Here is a 15889-nt window from a genome sequence, read left to right as displayed (position 1 = left end):
CTTTATTCCCTCTCCTAAAAAGGAGAGATATTTCTTTTAAGTTCAAGAAATAGGGTGGGTATATAGCGGGATAAAGAATAGAATGAGTGGTGTTATTCATATTAGTAAGTTAATCTGTTAGTACTCAAAGCTCTAAGTCCATAGAGTCCATCCATCTTCGGTCGTCCTTCTGTTAGTCAATGTTAAACAAAATGTTTAATTTGTTAGTAGTGTCCTTCTGGTGTGGATTTTTTCCAAGTATAATCCGAAAAATAAAATCGAAGTTTTTTTTTAAACTTTGGGGTTCTTTCCTTTTTTGTCTCTCAAATTGTATTTTAGTCCAATCGCTCCTTCATCTTCATCGTCTTTCACCTCTCCCTCTGAGCTGCTGTCGTCCACGCTTACTGTTGACATCCACTTGGCTAGTTCTGTTCCCTCTTCTGTACTAGCATGTCTTTTCAAGAATTCTTGGGCCTTAAAGATAGAGTCAATTTTTTTCTCTTTTGTCTTTGAACTTGAACGTCAGCCCTTCGGGTATCAGCCATTTATATCCTGTTTGATGGTTTTGCAAGAAGGTGGTCAATCCCTTGTATTCCTTTCTTTTCATTCTAATTTCAAATGGAACATCTTTCAAAATTCTGATTGGTTGGTCTCCAATTTTCAGGGGTGACGCAGATGTAGTCCTTAAAATTTGGTCCCTGAGACGTTGTTTAGTAAATTTTACGACCACTTCAGCTGGCAACTTATTTTTTCTCGTAAAGTTGGTGTAGGCCCGATAGGCCAGATCCATCTCTTCCTTTATTTTTTCCGCTTCGTTGCCAAGGGGTGTGTGTGTGCCCCGATGGTACCAATAACAACACCCATCACGACACCAGTAATCACAGCATCCTCCGCTGAAAATCCACATTATTGAAGGCAAGTGTGGAAGAAAATAAACCGACTCCGCTAGTGTGAAAAAGCAGAGGAAAGGCAGATCCTGACCAAACCGATTCCAGTGCTTATTGATTTTAATCATCAATATTATTATTGATTCCCGGAAATCCCCCGGAAATCAGGAGTAACCTGAGCAGGTGGAAAAGTTCCTAACTGGGGCCTGGGAAATTTCCTGCTGAGTGTTTTTGCTTCCACAGAAGCAGTGGGACTATCCTGTGGTCCTTCCCTTCTGCAGCCCCTTGGAGAAGAGTGGGTCATTTGGAAAGCCAGTATTCTCTAATCTGGGAGAACCGGGTTTGATTCCCCACTCCTCCACTTGCACCTCGCTGGATGACCTTGGGCAAGCCTTAGCTCTGATAAGAGCTGTTCTTGGAAAAAGAGCAGTTTCTGTCAGAGCTCTCTCAGCCCCGCCTACCTCACAGGGTGTCTGTTGTGGGGAGGGGAAGGGGAAGGAGTTTGTAAGCCGCTCTGAGACACCTTTGGGTAGTGAAGGGCGGGGTATAAATCCAAACTCTTCTTCTCTTCTTCTTCATTTGAGAAGGATATGGGTGTCCCCCTTTTCCTGTCAAGGCTCACGGTGCTTTTAACTGGTGCTTGTGACGGGCATTCAACAGGGGCGAGCTTGTCTCACCCTTGGAGACAAAGGGGAAGAAAGCTTCCTCTGTTGAATTCCGGCCTGTTACGTAGTATCTTTAAAAGGCTCAGGATTCCCGCTCCGCACCTCTAACTGCTGCTGGTGGGCAACCATAGAAATTAATTTCAAATGACCAATATCTTCAGTGTTTATAGTGTGGGGGCAAGCAGAGAACAAGAGATGTGGGACTTTAAGACGGGGGGAAAACATTTATTACATTTAGAACAGTTCTATCCCACACATTTAACAGAAAATTCATATAGAAGCAGATCATTTGCATCTTCAGGAAGGGGAGTGTTGTTGTTGTTGTTCAGTCGCACAGTCGAGTCCGACTCTTCGCGACCCCATGGACAAGATCTCGCCAGGCCCTCCTGTCTTCCGCCGTCCTCTGAAGTTTGCTCAATTTCATGTTCGTTGCATCTATGACACTGTCTAACCATTTCATCCTTTGCCGTCCCATCTTCTTTGACCTTCAATCTTTCCCAGCATCAGGGTCTTCTCCAGTGAGTGCTTCCTTCTCATTTGGTGGCCAAAGGTAAAGGTTCCCTTGCTCAAAAGCCAGTCGAGTCCGACTCTATGGTTGTGGTGCTCATCTCCGTTTCAAAGCCGAAGAGCCAGCGCTGTCCGAAGACGTTTCCGTGGTCATGTGGCCGGCATGACTAAACACCAAGGCGCACGGAACGCTGTTACCTTCCCACTGAAGTGGTACCTATTTATCTACTTCCAATGTCTTGCTTTCGAACTGCTAGGTTGGCAGGAGCTGGAACTAGAGATGGGAGCTCACTCCATCACGTGGCACACTCGGGTCTCGAACTGCTGAACTACCGACCTTCCACAGTCTACAGTTCAGCGTCTTAACCACTTGAGCCACCGCAGCTAGTTGGCTAGATGAAAGCAAAAACGAGAGAGAAAGGGGGCAACAGCAGAGAATGGGGAGGAGGGGCGTGATGGATGATTACCTTACACAGAAATTATTAACGTATCCCTATGTACTGATTCCTAAAGCATTTTGAAACAAGATATTTCCTCAGGGGCATTGCATGTTCTTAACCTATCAAATATAAATATGCTGAAGGAAATCTATCAATATCTGCCCACACTTGAAGAGTGCCCACTTGCACATAGTCAAAACGTATAATGTGTATCTTTTACATCCACATTTTCAAACAGGAGGGGACAGCAATAAAGTAATAATAAATGTATGTGGCTATCTGCATGCACTTATGAATTGCTATTTTTGAGTGAGCGGAAGCCCAAGTTCATCAGGATTGCTGGAAGCTTACTTACAGTCCTCCTTTTGCCTAGGCCAAAAAAACTTCCCTGTGGCCGCGCTGAAATCCCACCCCGAATATACCGTTGGGAAGCTACGAAATCTTGGGATCCCCGAATTCTATGATTATGACGTTGCCTTGTTGACACTCAAAGACAAAATCACGTTTAGCGCTGAAGCAAGGTGAGATGGAGGGGAAGTCAGAATAATGGCAGAGAAAGTTAGGGATGCCAGCCTCCAGGTGGGACCTGGGGATCCCCTGGAATTACAGCTCATCACAAGACTACAGAGATCAGTTCCCCTGGAGAAAGTGGCTGCTTTGGAGGGTGGACTTTGTGACATTGGTCCCCGCTTAGGTCCTTGTCCTCCCCAAGCTCCATCCCCAAATCTCCAGGAATTTCCCAACCTGGATCTGGCAACCCCACAACCATCCCCCATTGGGAGAGACCTGGCAACCCTATCTGACTCCAACAATGTGAGGAGAACCCCACTTGGAAGAAAGCCCGAGTTTTAGCAGACAATATTATGGACAACCCACCTCATTTCTCTCTGCTCCCTCACAGGCCGATCTGCTTGCCGTGCACAGCAGGAACCACGCGTGCTCTGAGGAGGCCCCATCCACAGACGACCTGCAGGGAACATGGTGAGCCTTCCGCTTTGCAGATGCCTAGCCTGTGGCGGGAGACGCTACAACTAGCACACGAGGGGTAGAGGGCATTCTAGCACATGAGAGTGAAAATCCAGGTACCTCCTGGGCAGAGCTCCAAGGACACGGCCTCCACTGACCTCTGCCCCCCCACTCAGCCTGTTGTGTTCTTTCTAGGGTTGCCAGCCTCCAGGTGGGGCCTGGGGATCTCCCGCTTTTGCAACTGATCTCCAGCCGACAGAAAATGGCTGCTTTGAGGGGTGGACTCTGTGGCCTTGTACCATGCCGAGGCCCCTCCCCTCCCCAAACCCCGCTCTCTCCTGGATCCACTCCCAAAGTCCCCAGGTATTTTCCAGCCCAGACCTGGCTACCCTAGTTCTTTCACATCAACACGCAATCATTGATGATTGTTTTCGGACACTGTTTGTTCCTTATGTTACATAGATGCCGATCCTTGTTCAGTCATTATGATTTTGGTGCTCCAACCTCGTGCGATAGGTGGGTGTGCTACCAGCGATGGCCCCCTCCCCAAGAGCAATGGATGTATTTTCCTGCATCAAATGTAAACTCTCAAAATAAAAATAAAAATCTGGGTTTCCTGTAGCACTGCCAAAGCTGGAAAAGTTGTGCGCTGCCCTGTTTGCCCAAAACGGTCAATTGGTATATCAAGAGGATATCATATATCATATCATATCATACCATGATCTCCCTTTATGCATGGGAGGGCTGCCCAAACTGTAAGAACTGAACAGGGCTTCTATATCTCTGAAATATCAAGCTGGGTTCTTTTTGTAGCAGGAACTCCTTTTCATATTAGGCGACACACCCCTAATGTAGCCAATCCTCCAACAGCTTACAGTAGCCCCTGTAAGCTCTTGGAGGATTGGCTACATTACAGGTGTGTTGCCTAATATGCAAAGGAGTTCCTGGTACAAAAAGAGCCCTGGCCCTAGTATAAGAGTTGCCCACTCTGGGTTGGGAAATACCTGGAGATTTGGGAGGGTGGGGGTTTGGGGAGGGGAGGGACCTCAGTGGGGCATAATGCCACAGAGTCCACCTTCCAAAGGGGCCATTTTCTCCAGGGGAACTGATCTCTGTCGACCGGAGATCAGTTGTAGTCCCAGGAGAGCTCCAGCCACCACCTGGAGATTGACAACCCTATCTGGTAGCCTGCAAATGATGTCTTTCTTTAGCTATTGATACCCCACCCCAACCCCCCAAAGTGACTTAATGTCATTCTCTCCTCTTCCATTTTGGTGTAGTGGTTAGGAGAATCTTAGGATACATTAACAGAAGCATTGTGTCCAGATCACGGGAGGTGGCAGTTCTGCTCTATTCTGCTGTGGTCAGGCCTCACCTGGTGTACTGTGTCCAGTTTTGGGCACCACGTTTTAGGAAGGATGTTGACAAGCTCGAGCGTGTCCAGAAGAGGGCAACCAGAATGGTGAGAGGGTTGGAATCCAAGCCTTATGAGGAAAGGCTGAAAGAGTTGGGTCTGTTTAGCCTGGGAAAGAGAAGGCTTAGAGGGGACATGATTGCAGTCTTCAGGTATTTGAAGGGCTGTCATGTAGAAGATGGAGCAGATCTATTCTCTCTTGCTCCGGATTGCAAGACTAGATCTAATGGGTGGAAATTTCAAGGGAGTCGTTACCGGCTAAATGTCAGGAGAAACTTCCTAACTGTAAGAGTGGTTGAGCAGTGGAACAGTCTGCCTCGGGAGGAGGTGGTGGATGCTCCATCGCTGGACGTTTTCAAGTGGAGGCTGGATGACCATCTTTCGGGTATGTTGTAGGTATGTAGGGCTATCTTTGATGATGGTGACATCTGGGGTCTGGGGGGACATTTGGGGTCTGAAACGCAAAACTTAACGTAAGCCACTTGGAGTTCATAGGACGGAGCAGAATATCAGTCATATAAATGTGAGGCATGCCTAGGTAGGCCACCGTGTGACAGTTCCTCTAGGCCTTGTCAGTTATACCCTAATAGTCACCTCTGATGGTGTTCATTACTTTCACCAGAGCAAGAACTGATGTCTTTTGGGAACATCCCAGCCCTCTTCCTCACTCCCTGTCGGGAAAAGCACGAGAACACAGTGGGGCTGCGTCGCAGAACTGTGCGGATCAAGAATAGTGACAAGGTGGGGACGGCATCTCGGCAAGCGTTTTGTGCAAAGAAGTCCTAGCGGGGCACAACAAAGGCCCTTGTGTACTAAGCAGTCAATGCTGTTGCAGTGTTAATGGCCAATGATTTGGGTCAGGAAATTATTCCAACGTATTCCGTGTTAACTTAGCAGAGTATATTAGGCTGTAAGCACAGCACAAGCCGTGTGGTCAGCTGGGCTGCGCGTGTGCAGGTATGGAAACAAAAGGGACACGGAGACTTCCTCAGATTTCAAACTAATAAGGAGTTTATTATATGAACTCCATTTGCTGGGCAGGAAAGATGAGAGACAGCCTGTCTCATCCAATCTAACTAGCTGGAGGTGCAGAGACGCAAGAGACGTGTGTCCTGCTCTCATGGTGCCAAGATGGAGAGCCTGGCAATCAATGCTCCCTCTAAGCTGTATAGTCTTGTGAGCAAAAATTCTACTTTGTGAGCTACTGGCATTAAAATTGTGAGCAAGTGATTTGGCTGCTGCATAAATTAGTCTGCTCCTGAGCTAAAACAAAAATGTGTGAGCTGGAGGCTAAAAAACTGTGAGCTAGCTCACACTAACTCAGCTTAGAGGGAACAATGTGTATCTGAAGTGACTCTTATTCAAATTGCCTCTGAAATACAGGCTGCTTGGGAGCAACTCAAATCGAAGCCTGTTGCTCCAGAACCAGTCTTTGGACCGGGCACCACTGCATGTCATCCTGCAGGGGGCAGTCTGCAGAATGTGGGGATGTGTCATTTGGGGTGGTCCAAAGAGTGTTTTGGGGTGCATTGTGGCCCAAGTGTCTGCCTGTGTGATTGTCCTAGGGGCATCCCACTTTGGAGCAGCTGGCACAAGAACCGCACTTTGGACCAGGAAACAGGATATCTCCTCTTGAAGGGGAGACTCCTTTGAACCTGGGGGTGTATGAAGTGTCCAGGCCTTATTTTGGGGTTCAGAGCTTTCAAACTCTCCTCCGTGTTTTTGGATGAATTCATGAATAAGTCGCAAATAAGGAATGGGTAAGGAACTGGAAATAAGGAACCAACTTCAGCCTCGTTCAAGCCGGAAGGAAGGAACTTTCCCCAAGAGTGGCAATCGACACTTCAAAGGGGTATCAGTAGAGAAGAAAGGAAGGATGCTCTGTGTCCTGTCCCCATCTATCTCTCCGACCCATTGGTAGCCCCCTCTGAAGACTGAGGCCAAGAGACAGCGTAAAGGCCTCGAGTTCTAATGATCCATTCTAAGGGAGTGAACCCTCAATGGAGTTTCCAAACTTAGGCTCGGTTCAGATGTCACGCCAACCCCTGGTTTAATCAAACTAATTATGGTGAGCGTGATTGTCTGACTACAGGCCACGCCACTCACTATGCTTAAGGTCTGTCAAACCACAAGTTAAAACCAGGCCTATTTTTGGGCAGGAACACACAGGAACGGAGTTCCGGCTGGCTCCTGAGTTGGCCACGCCCAGCAGGAACTCATTAGCATAATAGGCCACATCCAACAGCAGAAACTCATTAGGATTGGCTACATTAGGGGTGTGGCCTAACATGCAAAGGAGTTCCTGCTACAAAAAAAGCCCTGGTTTGACAACAGGATAAACAGAATAAGAAGCAAAATGTGGGTGTGGCTGGATGACTACACTTTTGGTAACATGGGGGTGTGGCCTAATATGCTAATGAGTTGTATTGTCAGGGGGGTGACCCAATATGCTAATGAGTTTCAGCTGTTGGGTGTGGTCTATTATGCTAATGAGTTCCTGCTGGACTTTTTCTACAAAAAGAGCCCTGGAACAGTGGTTAGAAACTGTTTTATTATCGTTAGTCTGAATCCCCTAGGAGGTTTCACTTCCCTTAGGCTTCCAAACTGTAGCAGGATATTTTTTCCGGGACCGTCCACATGATGTCATCCTCTAATTCAGGGGTCCCCAACCCTTTTTTGAGCCTGTGGCAATTTGTAATTCTGGCACAGGATGGTGGGCGCAGTCACAAAATGGCCGCTGCAGTAGGCGGAGCCAACAGCAATGTCAGGCAGTGAGGTCGTGCATAACTCTAATAATAATTCTTTGGCATGCCTTTGAAAATGAACATAGTGTTGAAAATATTTTCCTGCATAGAAACAGCTTACCTTCAGTAACACATGAATATTCACGTTCTGTTGACAGGCCCCATGGGGTCCATAGGCCTCATGTTGGGGACCCCTGCTCTATCAGTTCAGTTGCCAGGCCTTCCTGTCCTTGGTATGTTTGCTATAATCTTTCTTGAAAGAACAAGCCATCTGGACAGGATGGTGCATATTTTAGAAGGTCTCGCCCACCCTGCCACCATTTCCCTTGTTTCAGCCTCTACAGTTACCATTTCCTCCCTGTACTATGGAGGTATTTTCCAGGCTTGAAAAAAGATCTATAATTGCTTTTGCTATTTCAAAAAGCTGGAAATTCAGCGGAACTAGTATATCATGGCAATACGGGCCTTGATGGTGCTGAGAGCCAGTTTGGTGTAGTGGTTAAGAGTAGCGGACTCTAATCTGGAGAATCAGGTTTGATTCCCCACTCCTCCTCCACATGCAGCCAACTGGGTGACCTTGGGTCAGTCATGGCTCTCTCAGAGCTGTTCTCTTAAGATCAGTTCTCTCAGGGCTCTCTCAGCCCCACCTACCTCACAGGGTGTTTATTATTTATTATTATTATTAATATAATTTATCTAAAATATTTATTAGCTCCAGGCAGCTTATAGCATAGATAAAACACATAAAATAAAATAAATTTTAAAAAATTAAAACCAAGATTTAAAATCACTCTTCACGACTCTGAATAAACTTAAAACAAATGCAGTCCTCCATACTGAAAACTAGATGTCGAGGCAATAAGATTCTAGCCTGAGCTTCTCCCGGCTGTCTCACGTGAGCCCCACCTGCATCCTGACGAGGTACAGACTAGACACAGGCTGCCCACCTCAGTGAGTACTACGGGTATCTGGCCTCCACGGCTTTAGGGCCTGCTTGGGATATCACGGCTTTAGGGCCTGCTTGGGATATATCACAAGTCTGTTGCTGTCAGTAAACCTGCCTTTCCCTCTCCTCCCACCCCCTCAGAAACAGTCCTGTGAAGCAGATGCAAAGAAAGCCAAACAGTACAAGAATGTCACGGAGGTCTCACAGGTGGTGACTGAACGTTTCTTGTGTACGGGAGGCATTGAACCCGAGGTGGACCCCAACACTTGCAAAGGTGAGAAACGGGACCCTACCCTGTTCCTTCACTCCTCCTTTTAGGTCACCCAGAAGTCACTGCCAGAATTGTGGCCTGTGCCAGTGTAGTGTCAGAAAATGCTACTCGTCAGAGTTTGTTTCCTGGAGTCGTTTTCCGTTACTCAGGACAAAAATAACAGCCTACCTGTCAATAATTGCCTGTTTAGCACTAGGGCTGTATTTGTCGGTAGATGACTGAACAGTGTTAAATGACAGGTGGGGACCACCCATCAGCCACAAACTTCACCGGGCAATGGCTTTGCCTACTTTCCTGGAACGTGGGGCGGGTGCCACATTGGGAAATGGGGCTCAGAAGAGCCACACGTGGCTCCCAAGCCACTGAGTGTTGCTGCTCTAGAGGAAGTTTCGGCTGGGTGGTTTAAGAGTATCAAAAACTACATAGGCTGTGGTGTAATTACAATCGGGAAAATAGGGCACACCAAAGAAAAGTAATCTTCTATATTTTTAACACACTTAGTTGTATTATTATAACAAATTTCCTTATAACAAATTTCCTGTATTAACTAGCATTCATTCATTAGATATGAAGTACTTTTCATGAACATAAACAAAGCCAGTAAATGATAATATGAGTGCAATACAAAACAATACAAAATACAGAGCTTTGGGAAGACATTAGAGAGAGGTTTTGTTGAACCACATTATTGTCATTTCCTGCTTGTGCTCCGTCAGGATGTCTCAAAGAGTAAACATTCCAGGAGCTCAGCCAAAACAACATCAAGAATAACTACATCAAGATTTTGTATTTTTTGTATTGTACTCATATTATCATTTACTGACTTTCCTTATGTTCATGAAATGTACATATATAATGAATGAATGCTAGTTAATACAGGAAATTTGTTATAAGGAAATTTGTTATAATAATACAACTGTGTTAAAGATATAGAAGAGTAATTTTCTTTGGTGTGCCCTCTTTTTCCTAGGGTGGTTTAAGAGAGCTGATAATTTTAGTCCTCCGGCCAGCTTTTTGCCTGGTTGCTTTGTCCAATGGCTTGCCCGTCTCTGATCGCCATACTATTCCCTCCCTTCCTCTATTCTGATCACAGAGTAGGCGTCGACAGATGCAGAATTCCTGGCATGGAACCTTACCAAGAGTCCCGATTTTGAGTCACCCTGTTTACTTCCCCTCCAGTGCATATGGAATGGTAGCCCCTGGGGTTAGCAGGAGTATTCTGGGACTGGAATAACCAGCCCCAGAGTGGAATGACAGCCAGGACACTCCTCTTACTCCAAAGGGCTGTCATTCCACCATTGGGCCTGTCATTCCACTCCCAGAACACAACTGCTTCCCCCAGGGGCTGTCATTCCACTCTGGGGCCTGTCATTTCAGTCCCAGAACACTCCTGCTACTCCCCAGGGGCTGTCATTCCACTCCAGAGCTTGTCATTCCAGTCCCAGAACACTTCTGTTACTCCTAGGGTCTGTCGTTCTTACTTCTGTGAACTTAAAATGAGAAACGTCATGACTACAAGGCAGGAATTGCAACTTTTTGAGCCAAATGCAAGCTCTTACACGAAAAAGCTGCTGACTGTGCATTGCCCATTCCAGAACACTCCTGCTACCCCCAGGGGCTGTCATTCCACTCCAGAGCCTGTCATTCCAGTTCCAGAACACTTCTGTTACTCCTAGGGTCTGTCATTCTTGCTTCTGTGAACTTAAAATGAGAAACGCCATGACTTCAAGGCAGGAATTGCAACTTTTTGAGCCAAATGCAAGCTCTTACTCGAAAAAGCTGCTGACTGTGCATTGCCCAGTCATATTCAGTGATTATAAATTTAATAAACAGATACATTTCAAATACTTTTTTTTAAGGACTGGTACATAGCGATGAGTAAAAGCAGCCATGCAGGAATCAAACCAACAATGCCCTGATTTACAGGGCATGAATTCACCCACTGAGCTAAACACAAGGTCTTGTATTTTACTGCTGAGTGTGCCTCCTACAGCTCGAAGTAAATCCCCCCCCCGGTGAACTTAAAAATGTCCCATAAAGTGGGGGGGGGGGGTCAAGAAAAAATAAATGGGTTGAAAGCAGATAGATAAGTTTTGGAAGATAAGATTTGAGGGCTGGTACACAGCTATGAGGAAATAGAGCCAAGCGGGAATAAAATTAGAAACACCATTTCTGGATTTAAACTTTTTGAGATAAATGCAAGCTCTTACTGCACCAGTAGTGAACTTAAAAATGTTCAGTCAGTCTGTAAAAGGGGTCAAGAAATAAAAGCTTCAAAACGAAGATAAAAATTAAAAAAATATTTTGGGGGCTAGCTAGTAAAAAGAGTACTGTTGGAATCGAACCACGAGTTACCGCCTAGTTTATTGTGCACCACCAGTTGGAATTATTTAAGAATTAGCGGAGCAACTGCTCAAAAATGTCTGCATTAGGTTGACAGCGCAACGAAACCAGAAAGGAGGGGTTAGAGCAGCGAAGAACAGCATTCCTTTAAACCAGTGCGGAGCGGCTATGACAATGGAGTCACTACCAGAGGGCGGGAAACATATGCAGACACTGATTTTTGTACTGGCGCACTGCTAGCATGAAACCGGATGCAAATGTAGACAGTTTATTGGGGAACGGGAGCGAAAATGTCAGGAAACCGGCAAGAAACACACATGTAGATTCGACCAGGCCTTCGATTAGGGAGCCGCACTTAATAAACTAAGGCCCTGGCCCAACACTAATACCATCCTCAACAGCCTGTGCTCTGCCAATATGACCCAGACTGAGATCTATCAGCCGACTGTGCTTTATATGCTGATGCTACTAACGCCTCACCATCACCATATGATCCATACTGGCACTTTATGAGGTGTTTTTATATTATATTGATTCTCTGTTTTATCTGTTTAATAAATGTTATGCCCTGAGCCTGCTTCGGCAGGGAGGGTGGGATATAAATTAAATAAATAAATAAATGGTTACGCCCCTTTTCTGTTTTGCAGGTGACTCTGGTGGCCCTCTGATCATCGCTAAAAGGATGCGTTACATCCAGGTGAGTGGGCCCTCAAGCATGTCCCAGGTTCACCCACTGGGGAAATCCCAGGCCCTGGTTTGAATTGGCAGCCCCATCAAGAGGAAAGACCTCAGGCCGTATTCCTTCATGCCTCTTAAAAGCAGACCTGTGTGTGCCCCGATCCTACAATATTCCATAATTCAGGGAACCAAACCAAAGATGGAACATGACCTGTCTCCCTCCAAGAATTGGTATGGACTGCGGTGGGGTCCCCAACATGGTGCCCTCCAACACTTTTCCTGGTGCATGCCAAATGCTTTTAGAAAGTGGGTGGGACCAGATGGGGATTTTCCCACAGCAAAGCTTCTGATTGGCCACTAGAAATTTGATTGGCTGTGCCTTCCCCAGGCTCCACCTCCAAAATCTCCAGGTATTTCCCCACTAGGGTTCCCAGACCCCCGGTCTGGGCAGGGGATCCCCCAATTTTGGAGGCTTCTGTCCGGCAGTGGAAGCCCAGCCCCCAAACAGCAACATCATGTAGCAACGCTCTGCGTTTGGGGCAAAACTCTATGGTTTGTGCCCAATTTTAACCATAAAGTTTGCCCCAAAAGCAGAGCATCACTGTAGTGACGTCACCGCCCACTCCTAGACCGCCCGCCAAATCCCCCTGCTGGCATGATGACCACGCCTGGAAACCCTATTCCCCACCCAGAACTGGCAACCCTAGTCCCAAGTACAGATTCACAGCTGGCTGCTTGAGGCATGCCTCTGTGTTCACGCTAAACTGCGCCTTCCGCTTCTCTACCTGGTTGATGGCCCTTTCTTTCTAGCTGGCCTGAGATGCAGCACCTGGGGTTTTTTTGGCCACCGTGTGGCACAGAAGTGTTGGACTGGATGGGCCACTGGCCCGATCCAACATTGGCTTCTCTTACATTCTTCCGCGTGCCTCTCACTCTCGCATCTCCCTTTTTCCACAGGTGGGTGTGATCAGCTGGGGTGTGGTGGATGTCTGTGGAAAGAACCTGCGGACGTGTGACAGTGACAACATCCTGGAGCGTGCCCCCTCCCACGCCAGGGACTTCCATATCAACCTCTTCAAGGTCTTGCCGTGGCTCCGGCAGGAGCTGCGTGAGGAAGGGCTGGACTTCATCAACTAAGAAGAAGAAGAAGGGTGTGTGTTTAACCTTGCCCCTCACCCTTTGCCTCTTCCCACGCCAGCTGGCCGTGTTCTGTGTAAATAAAACTGGTGCCTTCAAATCCTGTAAAGTCCATGTAGTGTCAGCCGTTGTGTATTAAAATGCTACTCTGTGAGAAGTAAGTCTGACAGTGTTTCTCCTTTGTGCATTTCAAGACTGGGGGGAGGAAAGGCTTCTTCTGAGCCATGCGTGTTCCAGGCACGGGAAATCCGCACCCACAGTCTTGGCTTTCATTACCTTAGTTTAAATTTTTTTAAAAATCAAGTTTCTAGACCTTATGGTTATATAAATAAGCCTCTGGGCAGCACCAGATGCGATCTCAAAAACCAACCGCAGGGCCAATCAGGCCTTTGGAGGTTACACATTCAGTGCTCGGCCTAACTTATTATTTACAACATTTGCCTTCCACCTTTTTCTGCCCTTACAAGGGCCACCCATGCGGCTTGTTTCTCCCCGATTAAGAGCAGAAACACCATAGATAAGCATGTATGCAGATGTCATTGGCTTGCAGTGCATGATTCCAGCAAAAGGATTCAAGAGGGTGGTGTGGAAGTCTGGATTTTTTAGTGCAGGGCACACAAAAATCTGGATCACGATGAAGGGAAGGCCTTGCTGCGGGTCAAAGGAATGGCTCTGTTAGTTACATGGCTGCCGGAAGCCTTACTGGGACATCCGGACATCCCTATTCCTGCAAAGAGAGAACTCTGTACGAATGGGGGAGAGTGCAGATTGTTGGGAGATGAAACGAAGAGTGCTCGAATATACTCAAAAAAGCCCTCCCCCCCACCTTTTCCTTCACCCTCGTCCAAGGACCAGCAAGAAGGAACCTACTTCTTGGTTCTTCCTTGGTACATGCGGACCAGGAGATCATGGGTGCCAGAAATCTCCTTTGTCAAGGCCAGGGCTCAGCAATAGAATGTGCGTGACTGAAGAGGAGCGTGCCTCTGTGCACGTGTGAAGTACTGCTAACGCTGTGTGTGTCTCTGTATGTTCCGTGCTGTCAAGTAACTTCTGACTCATAGTGCCCCTCAGAATTAATGTCCTCCGAAAATGGCCTACTCCTTAACAGCCTTGCTCAGGTCCTGCAAACGGAGAGCTGTGGATTCCTCTATACAGCCAATGCATCTCATCCGGACTCTTCCTCTTTTCCTGCTGCCTTCCAACTTTCCCTAGCATCATTGTCTTTTCCAGTGACTCTGGTCTTCTCACAATGCGGCCAACATACGACAGCCTCAGTCTAGTCATATTAGCTTCTAGGGAGAGTTCGGGCTTGATCTGATCTGATCTAGAGAGCGTCTAACACTATCCCCGCACATTTTGAACTGAGAACACAAGGGGGAACTTCTCCCCAAAGGAGGGGGCTTGTGAAGAAGAAACGGAAAGGAAAGGCAAGGAGGGTCAAATCCCTCTGGGAAGCTTCGAGGCTGTTTATAACTACAATCCTGGAAGCTCAGGTAAAATGTCCACGACAAATAGGTATTAAAAAGGCCTGCGTGGTTAACAGAGTAATGGAAGCAGTCAAGGGTAAGAAGGATTCCCGGAAGCGATAGAAGGTTAGTCCGAGTGCAGTAAATAAAAGGGAGCACAGGCTTTAGCAAATAAAAGGCAAGTTGGTGATCAGACAGGCAAAAAGGGACGATGAGGAACATATTGCAAAAAACATCCCTATGGCACGCATGACTATTGGTTTTACATGTTTTAATGTGTTTTAAATTTTATTGTATTTATTGAAATGTTGTGACCTGCCCTGAACCTGTTTACGGGATGGGCGGGATATAAATGCGAAAAGGAAGGAAGGGAAGGAAGGAAGGAAGGACAATAAAAATTCAAATACATTAGAAGCAGAAAACCAGTCGGGGAGGCAGTGGGGCCCTTGGATGACCAAGGGGTGAAAGGATCAGTAAAGGATGACAGGGAAATGGCAGAGAAGCTGAATGCATTTTTTGCCTCGGTCTTTACTATGGAAGACGGGAGGTGCTTGCCCACTCCAGAACCGCCGATTTCAGAAGGGGTGTCGAGAGACCTGAGTCAGATTGAGGTGACAAGAGAGAAGGTCCTACGACTGATGGAGAAATTAAAAACTGACCAATCACCAGCCCAAGATGGGAAGTCCCTCCCCTCCCCAAAGCCCTCCCTCCTCAGGCTCCACCCCCCAAATCTCCAGGTGTTTCCCAACCCAGAGCTGGAAATCCTAGGCCCACCTGCCTAGAGAAGAGCCAGCTCTGGCTAAGGAAACAGAACCTCAAACAGATTCTGCTGTGCTCCACTGGGCAGGTCACAGCAGAACTCTCTACAGCCATAAAAGACGCTGCAGTGATACAGAAGAAACTCCAGGCTGTGGTCTGGAAAGCCTAGGCCTCTGAGAGTAGCCCTCCCAAATCCCACTTTCGGTCCTGTCCCTGCTCCAGTTCCCAACTCTAACTAGAATTCCCAGCTCTTCTTCGTCCTTTTATGGCCTTTCCCCTTTGAAACTGGACCTTGGAATCGTCTTGAGGCCTTGCTCTTTCCCAGCCTCTTAACCAAGTGGGACAGTGCATCCTGGAGCAGAGCTTTTTGCCCGGCTCCGGTAAAAGCCTAGACGAAATCTCAGAAAGAAGAGACACGAGTTTAGCATGAAGTCCGGAGGCATGGTTCGAAGGCATAGTGCATCCTGGAGCAGAGCTTTTTGCCCGGCAAGTCCAAACTTAAATACGAAATCTCAGAAAGAAGAGACACGAGTTTAGCATGAAGTCCGGAGGCATGGTTCGAAGGCATGTGATGCAGCCATGGTGCTGAAGCTAAGCCAGACTAGATCTGGCCAATACTTGGCCAGGAGGCCGCTTGAGAACTGAATGCAGCCGCCTTCAATTTTATAACAGGAGAAAGGTAGGGAA

At 47.1% G+C, this 15889-nt stretch overlaps 1 protein-coding gene across 1 annotated transcript in view; it reads left to right on the top strand.

Moving 5' to 3' along the window:
• Nucleotides 1-13122, top strand: part of CFB (complement factor B) — a 50504-nt gene extending 37382 nt beyond the window's left edge. The window contains exons 13-18 of the mRNA XM_015405458.1: nucleotides 2852-2999; nucleotides 3380-3459; nucleotides 5481-5599; nucleotides 8690-8822; nucleotides 11810-11859; nucleotides 12798-13122. Of these exons, the coding sequence (XP_015260944.1) occupies nucleotides 2852-2999; nucleotides 3380-3459; nucleotides 5481-5599; nucleotides 8690-8822; nucleotides 11810-11859; nucleotides 12798-12977 (710 nt within the window). The 3' untranslated portion in view covers nucleotides 12978-13122. The remainder of the gene's footprint in view (nucleotides 1-2851; nucleotides 3000-3379; nucleotides 3460-5480; nucleotides 5600-8689; nucleotides 8823-11809; nucleotides 11860-12797) is intronic.
• The last annotated feature ends 2767 nt before the right edge of the window (nucleotides 13123-15889 follow it).

Source organism: Gekko japonicus, unplaced genomic scaffold (assembly GCF_001447785.1).
Source record: "Gekko japonicus isolate JY-2015 unplaced genomic scaffold, Gekko_japonicus_V1.1 scaffold1799, whole genome shotgun sequence".
NCBI classification, from domain to species: domain Eukaryota; kingdom Metazoa; phylum Chordata; class Lepidosauria; order Squamata; family Gekkonidae; genus Gekko; species Gekko japonicus.
This window is presented reverse-complemented; position numbering and strand designations above follow the sequence as displayed.